At 38.0% G+C, this 22367-nt stretch overlaps 3 protein-coding genes across 4 annotated transcripts in view; 1 reads left to right on the top strand and 2 right to left on the bottom strand.

Annotated features, from left to right (window-relative positions):
- The window catches only part of LOC149951382 (uncharacterized), a 435419-nt gene that overhangs the window by 193250 nt on the left and 219802 nt on the right, over positions 1 to 22367 (bottom strand). The window lies entirely within an intron of this gene.
- Positions 2380 to 6531, top strand: dup (chromatin licensing and DNA replication factor double parked). Of its 2 annotated transcripts, none has more exons than XM_090168021.1 (9): positions 2380 to 2983; positions 3054 to 3191; positions 3259 to 3431; positions 3490 to 3798; positions 3856 to 3998; positions 4753 to 5060; positions 5133 to 5270; positions 5936 to 6137; positions 6204 to 6531. In XM_090168021.1, the coding sequence occupies exons 1-9, from the start codon at positions 2477 to 2479 to the stop codon at positions 6365 to 6367; spliced, it is 2082 nt and encodes a 693-aa protein (XP_090024147.1). In that variant the 5' UTR covers positions 2380 to 2476; the 3' UTR covers positions 6368 to 6531. The 2 variants fall into 2 exon arrangements, with proteins under 2 accessions (XP_090024147.1, XP_090024146.1); XM_090168020.1 differs by having other exon boundaries at positions 3256 to 3431.
- aln (divergent protein kinase domain 1C) lies at positions 6472 to 9154 on the bottom strand. Its single transcript, XM_090168022.1, has 3 exons — positions 8909 to 9154; positions 7979 to 8833; positions 6472 to 7915 (listed from the first exon to the last, which is right to left on the bottom strand). The coding sequence occupies exons 1-3, from the start codon at positions 9089 to 9091 to the stop codon at positions 7733 to 7735; spliced, it is 1221 nt and encodes a 406-aa protein (XP_090024148.1). The 5' UTR covers positions 9092 to 9154; the 3' UTR covers positions 6472 to 7732.

Genomic DNA, 22367 nt, shown 5'->3' with positions numbered 1-22367 from the left:
GGAAATCGGCAAGAAGTAATATATCCGAGAGCCAGGACCTGCAAGTTACTGTTTATATAGTGCTGGTTGAAATAATGGAAACTTTACACCTGTACGGTATGCAACAATTAAGTGTTGAATCCATAAAAAATGGGCAGTCATTTTAGAAATGGATTTTAGTAACATTTTGTGCCTTCCCACGATGGTGAGTATAACTAGTATTGTATTCAGGTACACTTTTAATGCATTCGGGCCATATGTCGGAAAAACATTTGGTCTCCAGTCTCCGGTCCTTCAGTCACCACAGGAAGGCTGGGCCTCCAGTCTCCAGGTCTAAAATCTCCTTCGTGACTGAAGGTCTTCGGTCTCCGGGTCTCCATTCTCCATCGTGTCTAGAGGCCTCCAGTCTCCATAGAAACCGTGGGTTTCCGGTCTTGGAGACTGAAACTGGAGGCCAGAGCCACCGATGTATCGTGGGCAACACGTTTGGACTCCAATCACCGGTCCTCTAGTCTCAACTGGAAGGCGGGGCCTCCAGTCTCCGGTCCTCCAGTCTCCACTGGAAGGTTGGGCCTCCAGTCTCCACCGCAACTAGAGGCCTCCGGTCTCCAGGTCTCGGGGACTGGAGGCTGGAGGCTGGAGCCACCGATGTATGATTCGGGCAACAGCTAGTATTGTATGTAGAATCAGAAGTTTATAGTACATATCCTTCGAAAGAAGTATTCATCTACCTACCTTGCTAATGTTATTCACCAAATCTGATTTTTTAATACACCTTTTTATTATTATTATTATTATTATTCAATATTCTCGCCTTTGATTTTTCAAAAAAGCTAAAACCCAGATAATTTTTCCAAATTTATCTAACAAGGAGACGACCCGAGGTGATAATCACCGATTTTGTTCAAACTCGGGTCAAAAACGTTTTCAGTTGCCATGGCAAAACGAAAGCCCGTCGCAACTTTTCCCTTGCAGGTTTTTCAAGTTACATGGAGGTGTACATTATACCCGACTTTGAACAAAATCGGTGATTATCACCTCGGGTCATCTAAGTTATAGCTTTTTTGATGGACTTTTATACTTTTTCGCGTTTTTGTAATTTTATTGAATTACAGTCCATCGGTGGTTCCATAAGTGTATAATATTTTATTCCATAAGTGTGACACTTCCTATTCTTCACATGTTTAATTACTGAGAGCTATTCACAAGAGTGACAACTGACAAGACAAACTGCATTACGGGCTTCGTCGCGGTTTTGCGTCCGCTTGCTAACGCGCCACACGTAGCCTTTGACAGCGCCTCGCTAGATAAAGATTTTTTTCTTGTGACGACGTCACTCCGTTACTAGTTCTCAGTAAAATATTCACTAAATTGAAACTTATAGAACGATATTATAGACTTATGGTGGTTCGTATTAATTTTTATTTTTCAAAACAAGCTTGGAAATAAAATATATAGTACTTGGCTAAGACCGTCCTACATGTATATTGATTTTCTAATACCATTTCATACGGTAAAAAATAGTTTATCAATAGATTAATATCCCTACGCAGTGTAAGTTTAAAAAAGGTAATAAACTCGATAAATTTTGAGCTGTGATGCCGTCGAGGGGCTAACCACTCTTAGAAAATCTGTACACCGGATTACGCTTAGATTACCACTGCCAAAGGCAGGGACTTCAAAGATTACGCGTAATCCCATTAGTACAGTCAAAGGTACGGCTCTGTACACCGATTACGCGGAGTGATCAGCCCCTCGGATGCCGTATACCCATCCTCGATTTTGCGGGAAATTCTCAACCAACAGAATCTGGGTCCGAGCCTGCGAAGGGACATGTTTTATTTTAATGGCTTTAGATTGCCCGTACGATATATATCATAAACATCTAGTTGAATTTATTCTGTTGCACTATTAATTTGATTAATTTTTCTTCCCATTTACACACACGACTGACACGAGCGACCTCAGTCACCTCAAATGCACTTCTACCAGCTTTGTCCTCAATGCTAGTATCATTAGTATGGAATATAGAATTTTTTAGATTGTTTACTTGAAAACTTGACCGACCCCCACGGTGAAGAAAACGAACAGTGGACCGGACCTTGAACAATAATAACATAGCTGAAACTTTGACCCCATATCCACGTTTGTCCACCTCTAAGGGAGCCAATAGTTATGATCTATCAGGTGAGCAAATCGAACGACGCACCAACGACGGGGTAAAAAGGAAAATGTGCTTGAAAATAGCCTGAACGACGAACGCCCAATTTTTTGGTTTATTATAAAAACCAACTAGAATAGAAGATAGAAGCAAAAGTCTGATAGAAGACTTTTGATAGAAGTATTCGTCTAATCATAAGTTTATAAATAAACTCATGGTCTAATATAAAGATGTAACAGATGATGAAGTTCCAGCTTTAACCAAACAAAAAATTACTATTTTTTGGTTCCAATATCACGTGGTCATTTGGCGGGAAAGAAGCGAGAGTGGTCCAAAATGGCTCAAACGATGGTCACGGAGTTTTTTCAGTCTCGAAAACGAACGTTTGACAACAGTAATATCAAAAAGGTAAACGTACTTAATTCTCGCAAAGTAAAGGCTGAGACGGAATTAGTTAATTCGGAAGACGTAATTCCAAATAACGAAACAAAGACTGACCCAAGCACGCCGAAATCTACAACATTATTCCACCAAGGCTTCAGTCCAGATGAGCTCAAAGAAGGAGTAGAAAATAATATCAATTCTGAGGCCAATCGACACGAAACCCCAAAATCGAGTCAATCAGTTCTAAATAATAAAACACCAAAAAGACCGGGAACCAAGAAAAGACAAGGCAACCAAAGCGTTCAGCATGTACCCAAACGCCGTAAACTGTGTTTAACTGAACCTCTCAAAGAGGGAAAAACAATAAAGCATTTCTTCAACAACATTGTTGCTAAAGAAGAAAAAATAAAACTAAATAGAACTGTCAACTCAAGCCTAGAGGAAAGAGATAAAGAAGAGGTATTGATAACCTATCTATATTTAATTAAAGGTTATTTAGTTATATATTTTGAAATAATATTTTTGTCAGCAAACTGACATTCTGAGTGAAGAAAGTGAGCCCACGATGACTAAAGGAATTAAAGTAGCACAGAGAGGTATAGCTGTCATGACAGTAACTCCGACAAAGCTGCCTACAATGGGGGCCACTTTGGAATCCAAGATAACTGTACTATTTTTTTAATTTCTGAAGATTTCGGGCTGCTAAATACTAATAATAATTTTTTTTCTAGAAGAAAGTGTCTTTTGAAGATATCAAAGCGCAGCTCAAGTCTTGTAGCAAATTGCAAGAACTGAAACAATGCCTATTCAAAATCAACGAATCATCTGCAAAGCTCAAAGAAATTCAAGTTCAAAAGGACAAATTTTTAAAGCCTGTTTCTCCTATTAAACATTCTCCTGCCAAAAGGTTTAATTCCAAAACTTTTAACTTCGGTGAAATATTTAAATTTTTTTTATTTCTTTAGCCCAGCCAAAGTTTCTTTAAGCACTCTTTCTAAACAGCTAACCTCGCCATCTAAAACTGTTCCTGCGTACGAGCGTTATCAAAATTTGGTCTCAAAGGAAGCATCTCCTTCTAAGGCTGTGCCGGCGTACGAACGTTTTCACAATTTGGCCTCTGAAGAAGCTTCCAGCAGCTTGTCATTGCCTTATAAATACAAAACGCTAGCCGAGTTCTTCCGTTGCCTAGACACAGTTGTTTGCATGCTTCATAACAGACGAGAGATTGCTACGTATGAGAAAATAAAAACAAGCGTCCAACAAATGATAAAAAGGTAATTTGATTCAAATAACTTTCATGTTACCGAAATTCTTAATATCTGTGTTTTTAGGATGTTCGACAGAACCAAACTGGCTCAAATAAAAACAGTTTTTCCACTAGCATACTTTTACAGTTTGGAAAATGTCTCCATGATTGTTTCCAAAAATTGCAGCACCAAAAAAAGCCTCGTGATCACACCAAATTTAAATTTTGGTATGTATTTTGGGTGAATATCAACAAACCAACGCAGGTCCGATATTTTTTATTTTATTTTTTTCATGCTTTAGACAATAGTGAACATTTCTGTGTCAAAATTATTTTGTTGAAATAATAATTCGCAAAGATATAAATTTTTTAAATTAATGGTATAGTAGGGTACACTAAATTTTCCGTTTTGTGCAAGATTGGGCGGTGACCAAGTATTTTCTTTTTTTTTTTTGGTAATATATCCTCTTAAGTCGCGATGCTAGACGGCCCATCGTGATTAGCCAGGATTATGTTGGGGTGCATAGCAAACGTGCGGCGCTGTCAGGTGCCAACACTTAGTTTATGATTATATTTTGGTATTTTTCCACGATACTTTTTAACTCTCGTCGTGTTTCTGGAGATAGGTGCTTTATCAAAATTTGCAGAGGGCATGTGCGCAGTTTAACCAAATTTTGCTGAGGAGCGTGGCCATGTAAAAAGTTCTACTAACATTTAATTTACGCTAACATGTTTATTTTTTAAGGCCATTGCGTATCCTACCACAATGAAGTGGCCCAAATTTTGGTGAATGGTAATGCTAAAAAACGTTAATTTTTTCAAAATTAATATCCGCAAAATGATTTTGACACAGAAATGTTCAGTATTGTCTAAAGTACCCAGAAAAAAAAATTGGACATGCGTTGCTGTGTTGATAGTTTGCCCGTATTTGTATCATTGTTCTAGCATTTAAAAATGTTCATTATTTCTTTTCTTTTTGTAGCTGAAGATTTTTTAACAAAGAAAGAAGTCAAAAAAATTTTGGATCCATCAGTCATGACTCATCGCAGGATAATATTCCACAAAAGACTCTTAGAAATTACCAAACAGCACCATGAAGCTTTCCTTGCTGGTTTAAATCCTCCGTTGAATGTGGAAAATTCCAAAATTATTCGTTGGCATCCAAAATTTCCATTGGATAATGTTCCGGACATAGAAGCCAGCCTGTTACCTGAAGATACGCAAGAGAAAGTGCAAACTGCGCATGATGTTTTAGATAAAATGAAGAGCTTGGGTCTTAATTGTCCTCGTGTAAGTGATATAGCTTAGTTCTTTGTGGGGAAAAATAACACTTGCCTCTAAAGTGAACATTATTATCTATAGGTTGAAAAAGCTTTGGAATTGGTCACGGAGGAAACAAATTCCAAAGATAAAGTTGTGATCCCATTAGACACTGCTCTTAAAGGGAAAACTCCTGTTAAGAAAGCTCTGGGAGGTGTATCGCAGTCGTTAATTGATAAAGTGAGTTAACACACTTAATGATTAGGTGTGTGAGAGTCTTCTTTTTATGATTTCAAGTTGAGTCAGTGTCCTGGAGAATTGTACTCACGAGTCTCTAGTCCAATTCCTGAGTACTCATTCGAGTCCTTAAGAATTAGTTCAAGTCAGTTTGAGTCTAACTTCTAAGAGTCTCATAGTAGTTTAAGTAAACTAAAAGTCTTAACTTCTTAAGACTATTGTAAAAAAAACTAAAGCCGCGTCACCAGCACAAAGGAAAGTCCTCTCTTCACTGCAGAGTGCAGAAATCAAAACTGAAATTGGAAAAGATGCTGGCTTGGTGAGTCACGCGATCTCCGATAAACCAAATGGCAACCATAAAGAATTAAACCACTACCATTGGGCGATTACGGGATTTAACCTGGTGGTGAGCCGTTGAATGCAACTACGGGTTAGAAAAATGAGATAAAATAAAGCGAACTCCTGTGACTTTGTCAAAAAATAAAGGACTTGGTGGAATATTTATTAACTAGTCCATTTAGAGTAATTTTAAAGCCTCTGCATAGGACTCTGGTACTTGTACGAGTAATATATTAAGACTTCTCAAGAGTACTTGCATTTTTCAAGTACTTGTACAGGCCTAGTACTGATATTTTCAAATTATTTTAATGTTTTTTATGTAAATTTAGATCCGAGCCAAAGAATCAGCGAAAATCATGCAAGAAATGATACGCAATCCCGAATCTGAAAAACGTCTCTCTATGTTAACTCGTTTACCCGACTTTGCAAGCATGCTCAGGTCTTTTTTCATTCAAGAAAAGAGGGCAGCTATTCAAATGCAAGTCGCAGTTGCTAAGCTTTATGACAGTTATCGTACCAGTATATCACCAAGTACAGAAAAATATTTCAAAACTATTTTTAGTCCATTTTCTAAATTTTTATTTACATTATTATTAGTTGAAGTTGAAGATCATGTTAAGTTGTTGTCCGAAGTGGTACCAGACTGGCTTTCCATTATTCCCATTCGTAAAGGAACGTTTTTGAAGATCGACAAGAAAAAAGATTTAAGAATCGTGACCGAAATCATCACTAATGCTATACAAAGAGAAAAGGGGATTTAAGCCTTACAACAATCCATTTTTTAAACAAGTTTTATACTAGCCTACTTTTAGACATATTTACAGGACAAAAATTGATGCTACAACTTTTTTTATTCTTAACTCGACAAATGTACAAAAGCAGCATGTATTTTTACTGTAATAAAGTTGGTTCTTGACATTTTTAACTTTTGATTAGTTTTGTTTCAAAAAACCTTTTAGTTCTAAGGCATTTAATGTTGTAAAATGTCATATGTAATAAGCAGTATCAGAAGTATATTATGTCTCCCTATCCTACTAATGTCCCTTCGCAATTGCGGATTCCTAGGTACCTTTTGGTAATACATCAGTCACCAAATTTCTTAAACTGACAAAATATGGTTTTTAATTAAGTAGTAAATACATAAACCTCAGTGTAATTTTAACATATCACTTTGTTAAGCAAAGTTGTACGTGTGGTATTAATTATGGTTTTAGTGGTAAATTATAACCTTGAAGAGTTTTGATAAAATAAACATTTGGAAGTATATGATAATATAGTTGAACATAAATTAATAATTAGTTATTACACAGATTAAATTCATTGTGTCATTGTCACTTCGCTAATTTTATTAGTTTGAAAAATGAACCTTCACACGCAGTGGCGTAGACAAAATTTAACCCCTTTCTCGGCGCCTCAGATATTTTACATAGTTTGAAATTATTGCTGGAGAAATACATAATAATAGTTATTTTTTTTAAATACATTGGGTCATAAATAATTATCCCTACACACACAGGCGTAGTGAGAGGGGGTCAGCCGCCCCAGGCCCTGATGGTTAGGTGGCACCCAAAATATTACATGTAAAATGGATTTGTTGGATTATATATGAAACTCATTTTTCTTGAAACTTGAAAATTACACTTTTTTTAAAATACAACAAAATAATGCGTGGTTTTCCAGAGGCAACAGGGGCTGGGGTGATAATTTGAGTGTTTTGCTCTGGGCGCCAAATATCCTCGCTACGCCACTGCCTACGCAAAGTAACAGATGTAGTTAATTTTGATGAGGTGTATACTTTCATGGTTTGATAGGTAATTCTTGCCAATTGAAAGTTAAAAATGTTTATCTCCTAGATGTATACTTATCTTGTAAGTGATGAATATATATACTTCTGGTAATAATTATATAAAGCTCTCAAACGTTTGCGATTTTTAATAGAGGCTTTTAAGTAATTAGCCATATTTAATTAAGCTTTTTTTGTTTGGCACAAAGCACAATTTGATTTAATATTAAGGCAGTGTTAAAGGCACAAATGCTAATGATAGCTAAAAAATTTTCACTATATAAACAGTTTTATAATGTTCGACAAAAGACTATAATAAAATAGAGAATTTTTTCCTGCCATTTTACGTTATATTTTTCAGAAGATTTTGGAGCTTTGAACTATAAATTTTACTGAAAGAAGTGTTGTGACTCGAACAAGAGTTTAATATTTCTTTAATTTCTTGATTGTACGGTTTAGGTAAATAACTTAAAAGCCCAAATTCCATTTTCCATGTAAAACCATGAAAAATATTGTGGCATATTCTCTGGAAAGAGACAAAAAGTAAATTATTTAGGTTAGGCATAAATTAAAATGAATGAAAACCTACTTGGAAATTATTATTTTTAATTTCTTCAGTACAAAAACCAGTACTGTGATTGCACGACCCAAGGCAGTGGATAAAGGAACACTCATTTTTGCACTTATTTATGAGAAGGTTTTGTTTAAGAGAGTCTTCCGTGTAAATCATGTCTAAGTCTATAAATCTTGTTTCACCTCGCACATTGAAACCAAAATGGCTAATTTTAACATCGCACAAGTGTACTGGTTTTTCAAAGTTTGACTCTAGTTTTTGGAGAAAGTTAAGAATTTCCAGAGCCCATTGGACTCTTTGTTGAACACTGTGTCTCCAATATGGATGCAATACCGAAAAGTAGCTATCTAATGGCTTTAAATACTCCAGACCAAAAGAATGTCCACATGTTCCCAGGATTCTTGGGAACAGCCGTTTCTTATCATACATTTTGGCCAATAAATACTCTTGTTGTTGTATCAGATACCAAATATTATTCATGGCATTGGTTAACAGATTATTTGGTAATTTTATAAATTCTTCGTAACTAAGTGACCACAACTTTGTTATCAGGAACTGTGGGTTTCTTTCCCATTCGTTTAACGTAATCCGCAAATTGCTTTCAACACTTTTGGCCAACATGGTAAAGAAAGTGGGAAGATCAGGGTATAAAGGTTTGCCTGTACTAGTTTCTTGCAAGTATAATTGTTCAAATTTACTGGCATTTTTATGGGACGATTTAATCACTACCCGTTCATCATTCCAATGGGCTTCAAACACTACCTCTTTGCCACTGTGGTGAGTAATGCATCTAAGAGGCCGTAGCTTGCCTGTGATGCACATACTACTGCACATGTTACCAAAGGAGACGTTGCTGTAATAGCTATCACACTGAAAAGAAATTTATACGGTTAATTATCAATTTTAGTATAAAATAGAACTATAAAAGTCAAATCAAAAGCTTACGATAGAGCGAATGGCATCTTGAACATCTTTGAAAGAACAAGTAAACAGAGAGAGATACAGACTGATTAAGGCGTGCGAGATGTAATAAAGCAAGCAAATAAACACTAATACTGTAATAAATTTGAATATTTTCTTGCGATAACCTCTTCTAAAAACATACTTAGGAAACGAAAAACACTGCATTTAAATTTAGAGTAAAATGCATGGGACCTAGGCTTGAAGCACAATTTAGTTGCTCATTTAAACCGCCAGAAGACGCCACCATCGCTTTTATTTAGAAAAAGCCTCAGCCAATCAGCTTCCCCAGGAAGTAAAGTTTGTGTTTGTCTACCCTGCGATTATGGCGGGATTTTTGTTTGAAAAATGCTGTCTTTACTGGGAAATTTCGCCATGTTATGGTTAAAAAAAAAAGCCGGGCCCTTTTAGCAAACTCAAACTGAGTTATAAAAATTATTCCTTTTATGTCAAAATATTATATAATTTATAAATTTCAGTAATTTCCAGAATTTGATTGGACGGATCTATTATAACGAAATTTTCCAATTAAAGGGAATATAACCTCAGGTATTTGGTATGGAACACCAACGTTTGCAGCTCTTGCCTTTCACTTTAGAAATGTTTGGCGCCACTGTACAGGCTAATTAAAAAAATTGAAGGGGTCTTCCATAAAGATTGCTTTGCAGGTTATATTCCCTTTAAGTGACTCTTTCCCAAAACGTTGCTGCATATTATGTTGCTTATAAAAGCAGATATTGTGCTACACCTGAAGTGTATAAATAACTCTTACGAGATAAGTATCGAAGTAGGCCACAAAACTCAGGGTTCAAAATTGTCCGTGTGTACTCCGCCTAACGATGTACAAGGTTAAAATTACACTTAAATTTAATTTAAACGGTCATTATCGGCAACCACGTGGTACGGAAGGGGAGTAGCATCTCGAAATTCGAGTAAAATTTTGCAAATAAATTACCTCGACTGTAAGGCGCAATATGTAGTTTCAAATCCATTCGCTGAAAATGGAAGACACTCACTCCGAAAAGATACTTACCAAAAATTGAATTTGAAAAACCCCAATTCGTACTCACACTTATGATCTTCATATAATGTGGCAAGTGAACTACTTATCAAACCAAGGCTTAGTTACGAATCGGCGTCCCTTTAAGCGAGTGCCGAGCGATAATATCAACGGTAAACCACTCCCGTTTTTATGGGAATCATTAAGGCCACCCCACAGTGGCGTAGCTACGGGGTTGTATAAGGGGAACTTTATGGGGGACGTATCTCTTTGGTGTTGTGGAGATAAAAGGTACAACTAAAAAGGGCGGTAAATGTTAATTAAATGTTTTACTGCTCGTCTCTTCCCGCGATTTAGTTAGTTTTATGTAAATCAGTTTACTTGGTATCAGGTTTTGTTAATTAACTTATCGTGTCGCTATGGTTGTGGAGAGTGGAGAGGTTTCGCCAGGCTAAGACCGATGTCACGTTATGGTCTCCAACAAAGCTGCCAAGCTAGTTTTTCAATGCTGTGATATTTGTAAGGCGTAGATCCCGCACCTTGTCGAAGAAGAAACGCCTACCTGCAAATTGTGCGCTCGTCATCAGGAGACACTACATTTGAAAGAGGCTTTATCTGCTAATTGTATTTCTTCCTCAGTTACTGGCATCTAGGAGCAACAAACACAACACCCCACACCAAGAGAACGCAACCCGTCAAAGGTCGTGGATTTTCTTGTGTACGTTTTTCATTGGCTAGACGCTTTAAAGCCTGCTGCCGTCGGAAGGGGAAAATTCGGAAATTGTCTTCTCCCCCCGCCCGTAAAACGTTCAGCGTAAAGACTCGTGACGCTCGTCCAATGAAATTCGTACACAACCCTTCGTTAGCGTGTTTAAAGGCTAGCTGCGTTCTCCTTGTGTTTGTTGCTCCTAGCTGGCATTATCCCTAGCGATGATTCTCCTGTGCCTCCCTCACTTTCGAACGCATGAAACCTTTGAGCGATGATTCTCCTATGCCATAATGCCTCCTTCACTTTCGAACGCATGAAACCTTTGAGCGATGATTCTCCTATGCCATAATGCCTCCCTCACTTTCGAACGCATGAAACCTTTGAGCGATGATTCTCCTATGCCATAATGCCTCCCTCACTTTCGAACGCATGAAACCTTTGAGCGATGATTCTCCTATGCCATAATGCCTCCCTCACTTTCGAACGCATGAAACCTTTGAGCGATGATTCTCCTATGCCATAATGTCTCCCTAACTTTCGAACGCATGAAACCTTTGAGCGATGATTCTCCTATGCCATAATGCCTCCCTCACTTTCGAACGCATGAAACCTTTGAGCGATGATTCTCCTATGCCATAATGCCTCCCTCACTTTCGAACGCATGAAACCTTTGAGCGATGATTCTCCTATGCCATAATGCCTCCCTCACTTTCGAACGCATGAAACCTTTGAGCGATGATTCTCCTATGCCATAATGCCTCCCTCACTTTCGAACGCATGAAACCTTTGAGCGATGATTCTCCTATGCCATAATGTCTCCCTAACTTTCGAACGCATGAAACCTTTGAGCGATGATTCTCCTATGCCATAATGCCTCCCTCACTTTCGAACGCATGAAACCTTTGAGCGATGATTCTCCTATGCCATAATGCCTCCCTCACTTTCGAACGCATGAAACCTTTGAGCGATGATTCTCCTATGCCATAATGCCTCCCTCACTTTCGAACGCATGAAACCTTTGAGCGATGATTCTCCTATGCCATAATGTCTCCCTAACTTTCGAACGCATGAAACCTTTGAGCGATGATTCTCCTATGCCATAATGCCTCCCTCACTTTCGAACGCATGAAACCTTTGAGCGATGATTCTCCTATGCCATAATGCCTCCCTCACTTTCGAACGCATGAAACCTTTGAGCGATGATTCTCCTATGCCATAATGCCTCCTTCACTTTCGAACGCATGAAACCTTTGAGCGATGATTCTCCTATGCCATAATGCCTCCCTCACTTTCGAACGCATGAAACCTTTGAGCGATGATTCTCCTATGCCATAATGCCTCCCTCACTTTCGAACGCATGAAACCTTTGAGCGATGATTCTCCTATGCCATAATGCCTCCCTCACTTTCGAACGCATGAAACCTTTGAGCGATGATTCTCCTATGCCATAATGCCTCCCTCACTTTCGAACGCATGAAACCTTTGAGCGATGATTCTCCTATGCCATAATGTCTCCCTAACTTTCGAACGCATGAAACCTTTGAGCGATGATTCTCCTATGCCATAATGCCTCCCTCACTTTCGAACGCATGAAACCTTTGAGCGATGATTCTCCTATGCCATAATGCCTCCCTCACTTTCGAACGCATGAAACCTTTGAGCGATGATTCTCCTATGCCATAATGTCTCCCTAACTTTCGAACGCATGAAACCTTTGAGCGATGATTCTCCTATGCCATAATGCCTCCCTCACTTTCGAACGCATGAAACCTTTGAGCGATGATTCTCCTATGCCATAATGTCTCCCTAACTTTCGAACGCATGAAACCTTTGAGCGATGATTCTCCTATGCCATAATGCCTCCCTCACTTTCGAACGCATGAAACCTTTGAGCGATGATTCTCCTATGCCATAATGCCTCCCTCACTTTCGAACGCATGAAACCTTTGAGCGATGATTCTCCTATGCCATAATGTCTCCCTAACTTTCGAACGCATGAAACCTTTGAGCGATGATTCTCCTATGCCATAATGCCTCCCTCACTTTCGAACGCATGAAACCTTTGAGCGATGATTCTCCTATGCCATAATGCCTCCCTCACTTTCGAACGCATGAAAAATTTATCCGTTTATTCCGTCTTGGTATAAATTTTCCATCTCCAGCCTCACGACCAAGACCTATCAAGGTGAATTCCCTAGTTACCCTTTTGCTGCGCGCAATGGCTTCACCCTTCTTCAAAGAGGAAGGTGTACTAAGGCTATGGCCAAGTTAGCCTAATGCGCGGTCTACGATGTACGAGTGTTTACAATGAGCGCCAAAAGAGAGGGGCGCGTCTTCGATTCGCAATGATTGTGGAAAATGAGTAGTGCTGCTTTTTATGTCGATAGAAGCTTAAAATCTGTCTCTAATGAGCTCGGTTTTTTCATTATGAGTGCTAAAAGTATATTAGAATTGGAAATTAAATCGTTTAAGAAATTATAAAATACGAAACTTAAAAATAAAGAATCATTTGGCCTCCCCTTCAAATTCACTGCTCAGAATAATAGAGTCACAAAACGGGTTCGTAGTTCGTACTTCGTTCAGCGGCTGGGTTGATACGCCGTAACCCTAATTTTCTGTCTGCGACACGTGTAAAACAACTGTATAATTCGCTGACCCCTCCCATCAATATCAGGAGCTGAGGAGCGTGCCAACCCCGGGGGCAGCGGGAGCGACTGTTATGTGTGTTATATGTTCTGCTTGTTTCTGTATTTTTTTCCCCGATTTGTAATTTACATTTATTATGATTTTTTTGTTTTGCCCATTATGTAGCCCATAGATATATGAAATAGTATAGAAACTACAGATCCACAATTCTACGAGGGACTGATATGGAAGTGACAGCTAGCACACAACGCGTATTATCTGGATGCGCTCCGTTATAGCGCCATCTTTCTACCAAAAGCAAAACAAATACTCGTGACTTCAACTCCACGTTACGATAAGGCTATCAACATTATTAGTCCTAATCTACCGCGATCTTTTTTCCAAATACTAATTTAGGTCACCGATAGATGGCACTATTACGTAACGCATCCAGAAAATATGCGTCTTATGCTAGCTATCTCTACCGCGTTCTTCATACGGGCCCGTATGCAGCGTTAGGTATCTATGCTATTTCATATATCTAGGGTTTTACCCGGAATTGTATGCCTGCCTACAAGATGGCTATGGCTCTACAACCTGTGATATTAAATACAAAAATAAATAAATAAAAAAGTAGACAATTTTATTAAAACGTGATAGTTTTACGGTTTCCTGAGGTTGCTAAAATTAATTTACAAACGCCACCTGTGGTGACTAAACCTAACCACAGCCCTCTAACAACAAAATTCTACAACATTTATTTTTATATATGTTTAGTTAGTAATGCTTCGTTATAATCCGACCATAGCGAAAGGTTACAGCTTCTTGTTCTTGATTTTGATGTCTCGGAACTGGGGGACAGATTACTGGAAATGGTGAGGGGTCATTCCATACGATTTCGACCAATCATGTCACCATGGGTCAATCGATTTTTTTTTAAATTTTAAACTCGGATAGATTTGGCTAAAAAACGGATAAACCCAAGGTATTAGCTGAAAATATTAAGTAGTTTTAGAATGAACACAGTTTAACCGAAACCCCACATTTTTTGGTATATCGTACCTCGATTTCAGTACCCCTTCGCTTTAAGTTTAATAACTTTTTATTAATATATTTTATTTTAACGAAATAAGACAATCTTACACAATTCAAAGGCGGAGTTGATATAGTCCTAACTGGAATTGATACCAGGTTATTGGATGTCAAAATGTAAATTGTTATTTTTGGGGGGTCTCATTCGAGGGGTTAAAGGGTCATGTGGGAGATTGAAAACACGAAATATAAATACACTATTAGATAGCTCTAGAAAAGAGCTTTACAATAAGCTCTTAAAAAGGGGGTATTTTCCTTGTTTTTATTTGATAAATCAAAAACTATTTTCTTGAAATTCAACACTTTTGAAATTTTATATTTTTGATATCATACAAAAAATGGTTTAAATCTTTTAGAAATTATTACTACGTATTTAACGATGTGTGATAAATAATGCTCGAATATTGTCTAAATCATAATCTTTAAGAATAAAGGATCTAGCTCTGGAAGCAGTCGCTGTAGGCGTTGATATCAGTCGCACAATCAAGTTAAGAGGTACATGGCATTTGTCGTCCCGTTTAGGCCATGACAGACTGACTGTTCACTTATGTACATATTTTTCAACCCTTAATTTTGCGTAGTAAATTGATAAAATATTAAATTGAAAATAATTACGTGTTAAATAGAGGCATTGAACTTTTTAGTGTCGCCTGTAGTGTTTGTTGTGACTGAAAATTAAAACTGATCTATAAAAAAAAACCTTATACCCTTCAGTATTGAAGTTTTGTAATCCACAATTTTGGTTAGCTTGGAAAATACATTAAAAAACACCTGGTACAATAAGTGCTTCCGAATTTTATTTTTACCTTTTGTAATACCAAGCTCCCAAAAGATTCATTTTATATCATCTATAATGTGTGGTAGGTTCAATTTAACCTTCTTAGGGGGCAGCCTCGGCTGTGACTTGTTCATTTTTCACTGAATCTTAGGCAGAATTCACAATTTAAAGAAAAGAAAATAATTTATATGTATAGTCAGGAGTGTTTCTTTGAAAGATTGTCAAATAATAACCCTAAAACAATATTACTTTTAACTACGTATACAATCAAGAATGTATTTATTTATACTCAGGGAGAATGAATGTCGAGACTATCGACGGACACGTTGAGGCAGAGATCCTGGCAGTTATAGAGATGCGAAACTCCGCCGAAAACCTGACAAAAAAAATGCAAGCATCAGCGCCGCCCTTCGGCCGGAAGGAAGCGCCCGTTTCAAGCCGAGAGACGCAAAAATTGTAAACGCGTTTTATTTTCGAAATAAAGTTTTAAAATGCCTGGAACCTATTGTTCAGCGATTTTTTGTAATTCTTGTAAAGAAAAACAGCGCATTTCTTTATTTAAGTTTCCAAAAGAAAAAGAACGGTGGGATATAACATAAGTTATTTTAATTAGAGTTATATTTTAATCTTTGTTTTTCAAAATACAGTTCAGAACAATGGCTAGAAAATGTAGGAAGACGCGATCTTTTTGAAAAAGATACCAATTATCTACATAATAATAATAAAATATGTGCCCTGCATTTTGAGGAGTCTTGTTTCATGAACAATAAAACCAGAAATAGAATAACACCAACAGCTATTCCTACCCTATTTTCTAGGGATTATAGGCAGGCATTGAAAAGTAAAAATAAATTATAATTACTAAACCATAAATATAACAAGGCCCAGAAACGTTTAGATCGCAAGTTACTTAAAGTTAATCACTAAATATTAACAAACTTTAAAATATTAGCGTAAATCCTTGATTTAGTCCTAATTTCTCAAAAATCCTGTTTCTTATTTCTTTATTGTGGTTAAACAAGGCCTAAAATATTTTAAAATGATAAACAGTTAAAATATGAACTTTATTTCAAATAAATTTTAAATATATACTAATGTATAAAAAAAATACTTAAACTAATAAATTATAGTTCAATTCCAGTTTCAACTTGGTTTCTTCTTCGTTGGCGTTAGCCCAAAAAAAATGTAAACAACGGTAACAATCCTTGGATCTCTGCGGTTACTCCCCACGTACAGGCGTCGCTGCGATCGGCAAAAATTTGAAAAAAACTGGTTTGCTTAGGGTATAGGGAGTTTCGCATCTCTATAACTGCCAGGATCTCTGCGTTGAGGCCCTAACCCCGTCACGCTAAGGGGGGGGGAGGGAAAAAGGAGGCGGTCTTATTTTTTGCGTCCTCGCAGCAGCGTTAATCGCGTCGAAAAACGTAATTTTTAAGAACCAATGAGATTGCAGTATTATTTGATTTTATTAAAGCGGAGGAGCATACCGGGGGGGGGACAACGGGTGGAATTGGAGAAACGCCAAAAATAATCTCGACATATTCATTCTCCCTGAGTATAAATAAATACATTCTTGCCTCCACCTTTTATATCTGCTTATGGCAGAGATGATTTTATATAATGATTTTGAGGCACCAGTTTAAAATTATTAGTAATAGACGAAATTTAATGAAACTAACTTTACGCAATTTCTGAAGTACTAGCAAATTTTAAAACTAAGGATGTTCTTAAATGATTGTGTACCTTCCTATAATTTGCACAACATAATAAGTTAAGAACCAGCAGTTAGGCTTACATTAAAAAGTTAATTACAATTAAATTAATTAAAATAATTACAATTTTTTTCAAATGGGTCAGTGGCTCGGTCAGTGGTCTCAAGGGCCACTTTGATAATTCAATACGCTAGGGGTTAGTAGCCCCTAGAACCAATTTAATAAAAATACTTATTCCGAAACTGCTCGGAACCTCGGAAGAGCATGGCGACGCAGCTTGGCGCCATCTAGACTCGTTTCGGTTGCGAATAACTAAAGAGAATAACTTTAGCCTGGAATCCATACCTAGCTTGAGAATGATGCTATACACTTGTGAGTGAATTTGTCAAAACTTGGATTAAGAACATGCATGAATCTATTTAAGCCATCATATGTAACATAATAAACGGGTTGCGTTCTCCTTCTGTGGGGTGCTGTGTTTGTTGCTCCTAGGTGGCATTAACGGTGCAAAATGCACCTATAGTTTTTAAACCCTGGCTCAATGAAAAGATGTGGCAACATTGCATTTAACATATAATGTAACCAGTCTTGGAAATAACACACGTCCACTGGTCCAAAACCAGTTTATTAATTGCTTGGACCAGTTTTTTAATTAAAATACTGGGGTCACTGGTCCGTAGGACCAGTTTAATAATTATATTTTTTTATGGGCATTGAGGCGGGACCAGTTTAAAAATTCAAGCTTTTTTCCAATTTCTACTCCGACTTTTTTCTTTCTAACACAATAAACGTCACACTAGAGATGAAGGGCTTACGAAGTTACCAGCAGCCTTTAGTAGTGGTATTAAGTTACAATGAATAATGAAGTAAAACACCACGCGGCGCGATTCACGATTCGCGCCTTCTCGAATTATAAACATTTATATGGTTTCTAGAGTCTAGACCTATTCTCCATTTCACATTCCATAAAAAATTATTTACAATGGGACCAATAGAAAAAAAATCATGGTAAGGGTCACTGGTCCTAAGGACCAGTTTATTTTTGTAGACAATAGGGGTCACTAATCCTAAGGACTAGTTTTTAAAAATTCCTTATTTCCAAGACTGAATGTAACTGATACATCAATAGACGCTTAAATAAAACCTGTTCAGCGATTTGCTATACAAGTAGTAATATTGACTGTAATACATAGAGCCACGGCATACAAGTTTTGTAAAAGCGTGATATTTGAAAACGCACGCTGCTTAATATTTAGCTCCCCCTGAAGTTAAAAAATGCGGCTCGCTATCAACCTTAGCCGTACCATAAGTGGATAAGAAACATAAGTATGACACTTTTCACCCAGTGCAAATTTTTAATGATAGTCTGTAGAGTGTTTCGCCAATGACAACGTACCAACGGACTGACAACTCTCCGCGAACTGCCCCTAGTATTTGGAGGAACCCCGGAAATCGCCGACGGTCCGCTTGCAGCCTTTTCGACGGATCAGCTAAGGCCTTTTGAAAATTGAAATGCTTTCAAAAGTGTAAATAACGCTTACTTTTGGAAAATAATGATGAATTATTGAATCGGAAGATAAAAATAACCATTATAAACACTGGCTCCTTTTCAAAAGTTAGGGTTTTTTTTCGAATTTCCAACCTAAACACGTGTACGCTCGTAATTCTCACCATCAAACTAACTAACTATTTTGCCAACGGAAAGAGTAGGAAGGGACGAGTTTTCTGTTCGGAAACTAAATATTTCGCAATCACTCCACGACAAACTATCATTAACCGAATTCGTTCTAGGCCATGAAATACTTATGTTTATTACGTTACTTATGAGCCATGAATATTCAACTCTATCATTAGCCACTGTATTATGGGTATACTCCGCCTATTTCCGCGTCATACGAGTGATTTACTTTTTAAGCCAATAAGAACGAATGCGGAAATGATGTCATTTTAGGGCAACATAGTTAAATTATTAATATTTATACCATAAAAAAATGAATTAATGTAACTTCGATCTTTTGAAAGCGATTCTATCGAGTGTCTGTGAGGTTTTAAACAATTTAAACATACAAACAATCTCTGAAGAGCTAAGCCACGGTGATAATTTGGAAGAAAACCTGAGTCAGTGTTTGCCATATTATTATAATTAAATAATAAATTATTTGTTATAATTCATTTATAAGAATAACTTCTAATAATATTATTAAATAAATAAATAAATACATGAATCTATTTAACCAAGAATGTATTTATTTATTCTCAGGGAGAATGAATATGTCGAGATTATTTTTGGCGTTTCTCCAATTCCACCCGTTGGGCCCCCGATATGCTCCTCCACTTTAATAAAATCAAATAATACTGCAATCTCATTGGTTCTTAAAAATTACGTTTTTCGATGCGATTAACGCTGCTGCGAGGACGCAAAAAATAAGACCGCCTCCTTTCCCCCCATCCCCCCTTAGCGTGACGGGGTTAGGGCCTCAACGTGTCCGTCGATAGTCTCGACATATTCATTCTCCCTGAGTATAAATAAATACATTCTTGATTTAACGTATTTAAATAAATAGATTCATGATAAATACTGCAAAAAGGAAACCTAAGCTTAACCCGCAATTTTAGGAGGCTCCGCTCCACGCGTCGCCGGAGGTGACTTAATTGGGGTTAAAGGGGAACGGTCAAGCTTTAACCAGTTAGATAGCCCTATAGCCCATTAAAAACTAAAATTTATGGCGAAAACAGCATCAAAAAATATTGAGTGGTTAACTTTTAATAAAATAAAGAAATTTCGGGATATCGGAAAGCGCGCTTCCGCCGCGACACCTGGTGTGCAGTCGGTGAGACGGAAAAACAACGTAAATGCGCGCGCTGCTGAAGACGCAAAAAATTTGTTCTGCACGCGCGGCGCGTTCCAGTTATAAGAGACCTAAGCTTAAATTGCGCGATTTTAAAAGTTAGGATAGTTCGCTCATACGGGGTTAGGGGCGCTGGCGGCAGCCCCTAAGATGGCGGCGAAAATTCAAACCCAAACACCTGGCGTTATTTTTCGTTTCAACTTTTTGGGTCAAAAGCTATTTTTTCAAGACAAAAAAAGGTACGTGTTAGTATATTGAACGTCTTGTTAATCTTTTGATACGGAAATAAGGCCATATTTGGAAAAGCTTGGCCATTCCCCTAAAAATCAGGAATCCATAAAACTACTTTGAATGAATAACGGCTTCGATTCCCCGCCGTTGTGGCGGAACATAGTAGGTTTAGCTTATAAGCCAAGTGTTAGTTCCTCCTCTCATAAAACCACGTGACTAATGCGAGGGGCTAGTCACTCGGCGTAATCGATGTACAAGCCCGTACCTTTGACTGTACTAATGAGATGACGCGTAATCTTTAGAGTCTGTACCTTTATCAGTGTTGAGTACGCGTAATCGGTGTACAGGCCACCTGACCGTGGTAGCCCCTCGGACTAATGTGTCGTTTGCTCTGTCGTCTGCTTGCTAGTTAGTTTGGTCAAGGTCAAGGTCATTGGAGATAGGCTAATATGGTCATTGGGAGAGTTGATTATAATGTTATAAAGTTTTGATAGACCAAAATACGAATAAGAAAAAAGTTATAAAAGAACTTAAAAAACGGTTGAAAGCAGTTGTTTCGGAAATCAACATATTTTAAAGAACGGCATTTTTAATTATCTCTTCCGGGCCGGTTAAACCTGGTTTAAACAAAGACTGCATTGAGTTCATTCAAAAAAAAGAGTCAAAAGACCGAATGGTTGTTACGCTTTGTACCAACTAGGAGTGACAAACACAGCACCCCACACAAGGAGAACGCAACCCGTCAAAAGTCGTGGATTTTCTCGCGTACAATTTTCATTGGTTAGACGCTTTAGCGCCTGCTGCCGTCGGAAGGGGAAAATTCGGAAATTGTCTTCCCCCCGCCCGTAAAACGTTCAGCGTTAAGGCTCGTCCAATGAAATTTGTACCCAACAATGCGTTAGCGTGTTTAAAGGATAGCTGCGTTCCCCTTGTGTTTGCTGCTCCTAGGTGCCAAGCACTATGTAACACATGTTTGAAATCCTATCATGACTGCCTTTAATTTGTTAGATGTTATGATAACTCTCACAGGATTTTGATAGCAATTTGCTTCACTCCACGCTTCTAAATCTGAGGCCTTAGTTCAGGATTTGGAGGAAAATAGACTTGTTCCGCCCACAAAATACCACCGGGGATATGGGCATATATTCATTCCAAGTAGCGTTATGGTTTCCTGGTTAAATTGATTCATGGAATACGTTATCTGCAACCTTCATTATTATAAAGGATGATAAAATTAGCGGATAAGTAGATTAATCCATTAAGAAAAGGGATAATAAAGCTAAAACCAAATCTTAATTATTCGCTAATTTTTTACCGGCTCTTGTAACCCATAAGAGCGGTGGAGAGGATCCGTGCAAACTGGTCGCCTTGGCGGATTGGGTAGCCTGCTGTGGGGCGGCGGGCCTCCGAATGAGGGCACGTTGGTCCTGTTTCCCCGCCTTTTGGGGCACACCGGGATATCCGGTGCCAGCTGTGCCGGGCTATGTGGACCGCTGTGTGCCCGTCGTTCCCCTTTAGGAGCTCTCTCCAAAGGGATTGACTCTTTACCTACGTAGGTAGGTGTCGGCTGGAGTTGCTATAGCATCCACTCTTAATCCCACTGCTGTATGCGAAGAGGAAATTGGTCCACCCATTGCTGCTCCTTCTGCTGCGTTGAGTGGTTTGCGTCGAAGGTGCTACCGTCAGTAGTATAGGGTACTACTACCCATGCTGGATTTAGCACCTGTCCGGGTTCGTGTACGCTGGCGTAGGGCACTATGATGATAGACCTCCGAAGGTATGGTCTCTGTTACTAGGTACACCGGGCTATAAATTCTGACACACTAACGCCGTCCCTGAAGTTAATAGGCTTAAAGTGCCTCGTCTTTATTGTGTATTTGTATCTCCCTACTTCAAAGCCGTCTGAAATTTTGATCCCATTTTTACGTAAACGAAACCATTAATATATTTAATTTTTAATTATTTATATTTTCTAGTACAGCTGTCGTTACTACACATATTTTTTAGTAAATCTTGAGTATGGCAATATATCCATCATAAGGCTATAATATTTTACATAAGTGTGTCAGTTAGTCTAAATATTTACTGATATCTGTTCACGTTGAATGGATGTTATTCATATTTCCTACAAGCGACGGATTTTGGAAGCTGATGAATAGAATTTAGGAAGCAGGCGATATTTTAACAGGGTTTCCATGCACTTAATCAGCTAGGCTAATACCCAAGGCACCACCTTAGGCCTAAGTCATCCAGCGACTTTTAAAGCCATTAACTCAGGTGGCCCGGTTACAATGCCCTTCATGCCACGCGAGTCAATAGCTCCCTACACTTACTATTACCGTTAACCTCCACAAGTTTTTATCGTTCTATTGTATCAAAAGATGCTAAGTAAAACTGTTGTTCAATGACTGGAAAACTGGGTTGCCGTAAACATTTTGGTGTTAAATA

Source organism: Leiobunum rupestre, chromosome 3 (genome assembly GCF_980474605.1).
Source record: "Leiobunum rupestre chromosome 3, qqLeiRupe1.1.hap1, whole genome shotgun sequence".
NCBI lineage: Eukaryota > Metazoa > Arthropoda > Arachnida > Opiliones > Sclerosomatidae > Leiobunum > Leiobunum rupestre.
The sequence above is the reverse complement of the archived record's forward strand: the minus strand, read 5'-3'. Positions and strand labels throughout refer to the sequence as shown.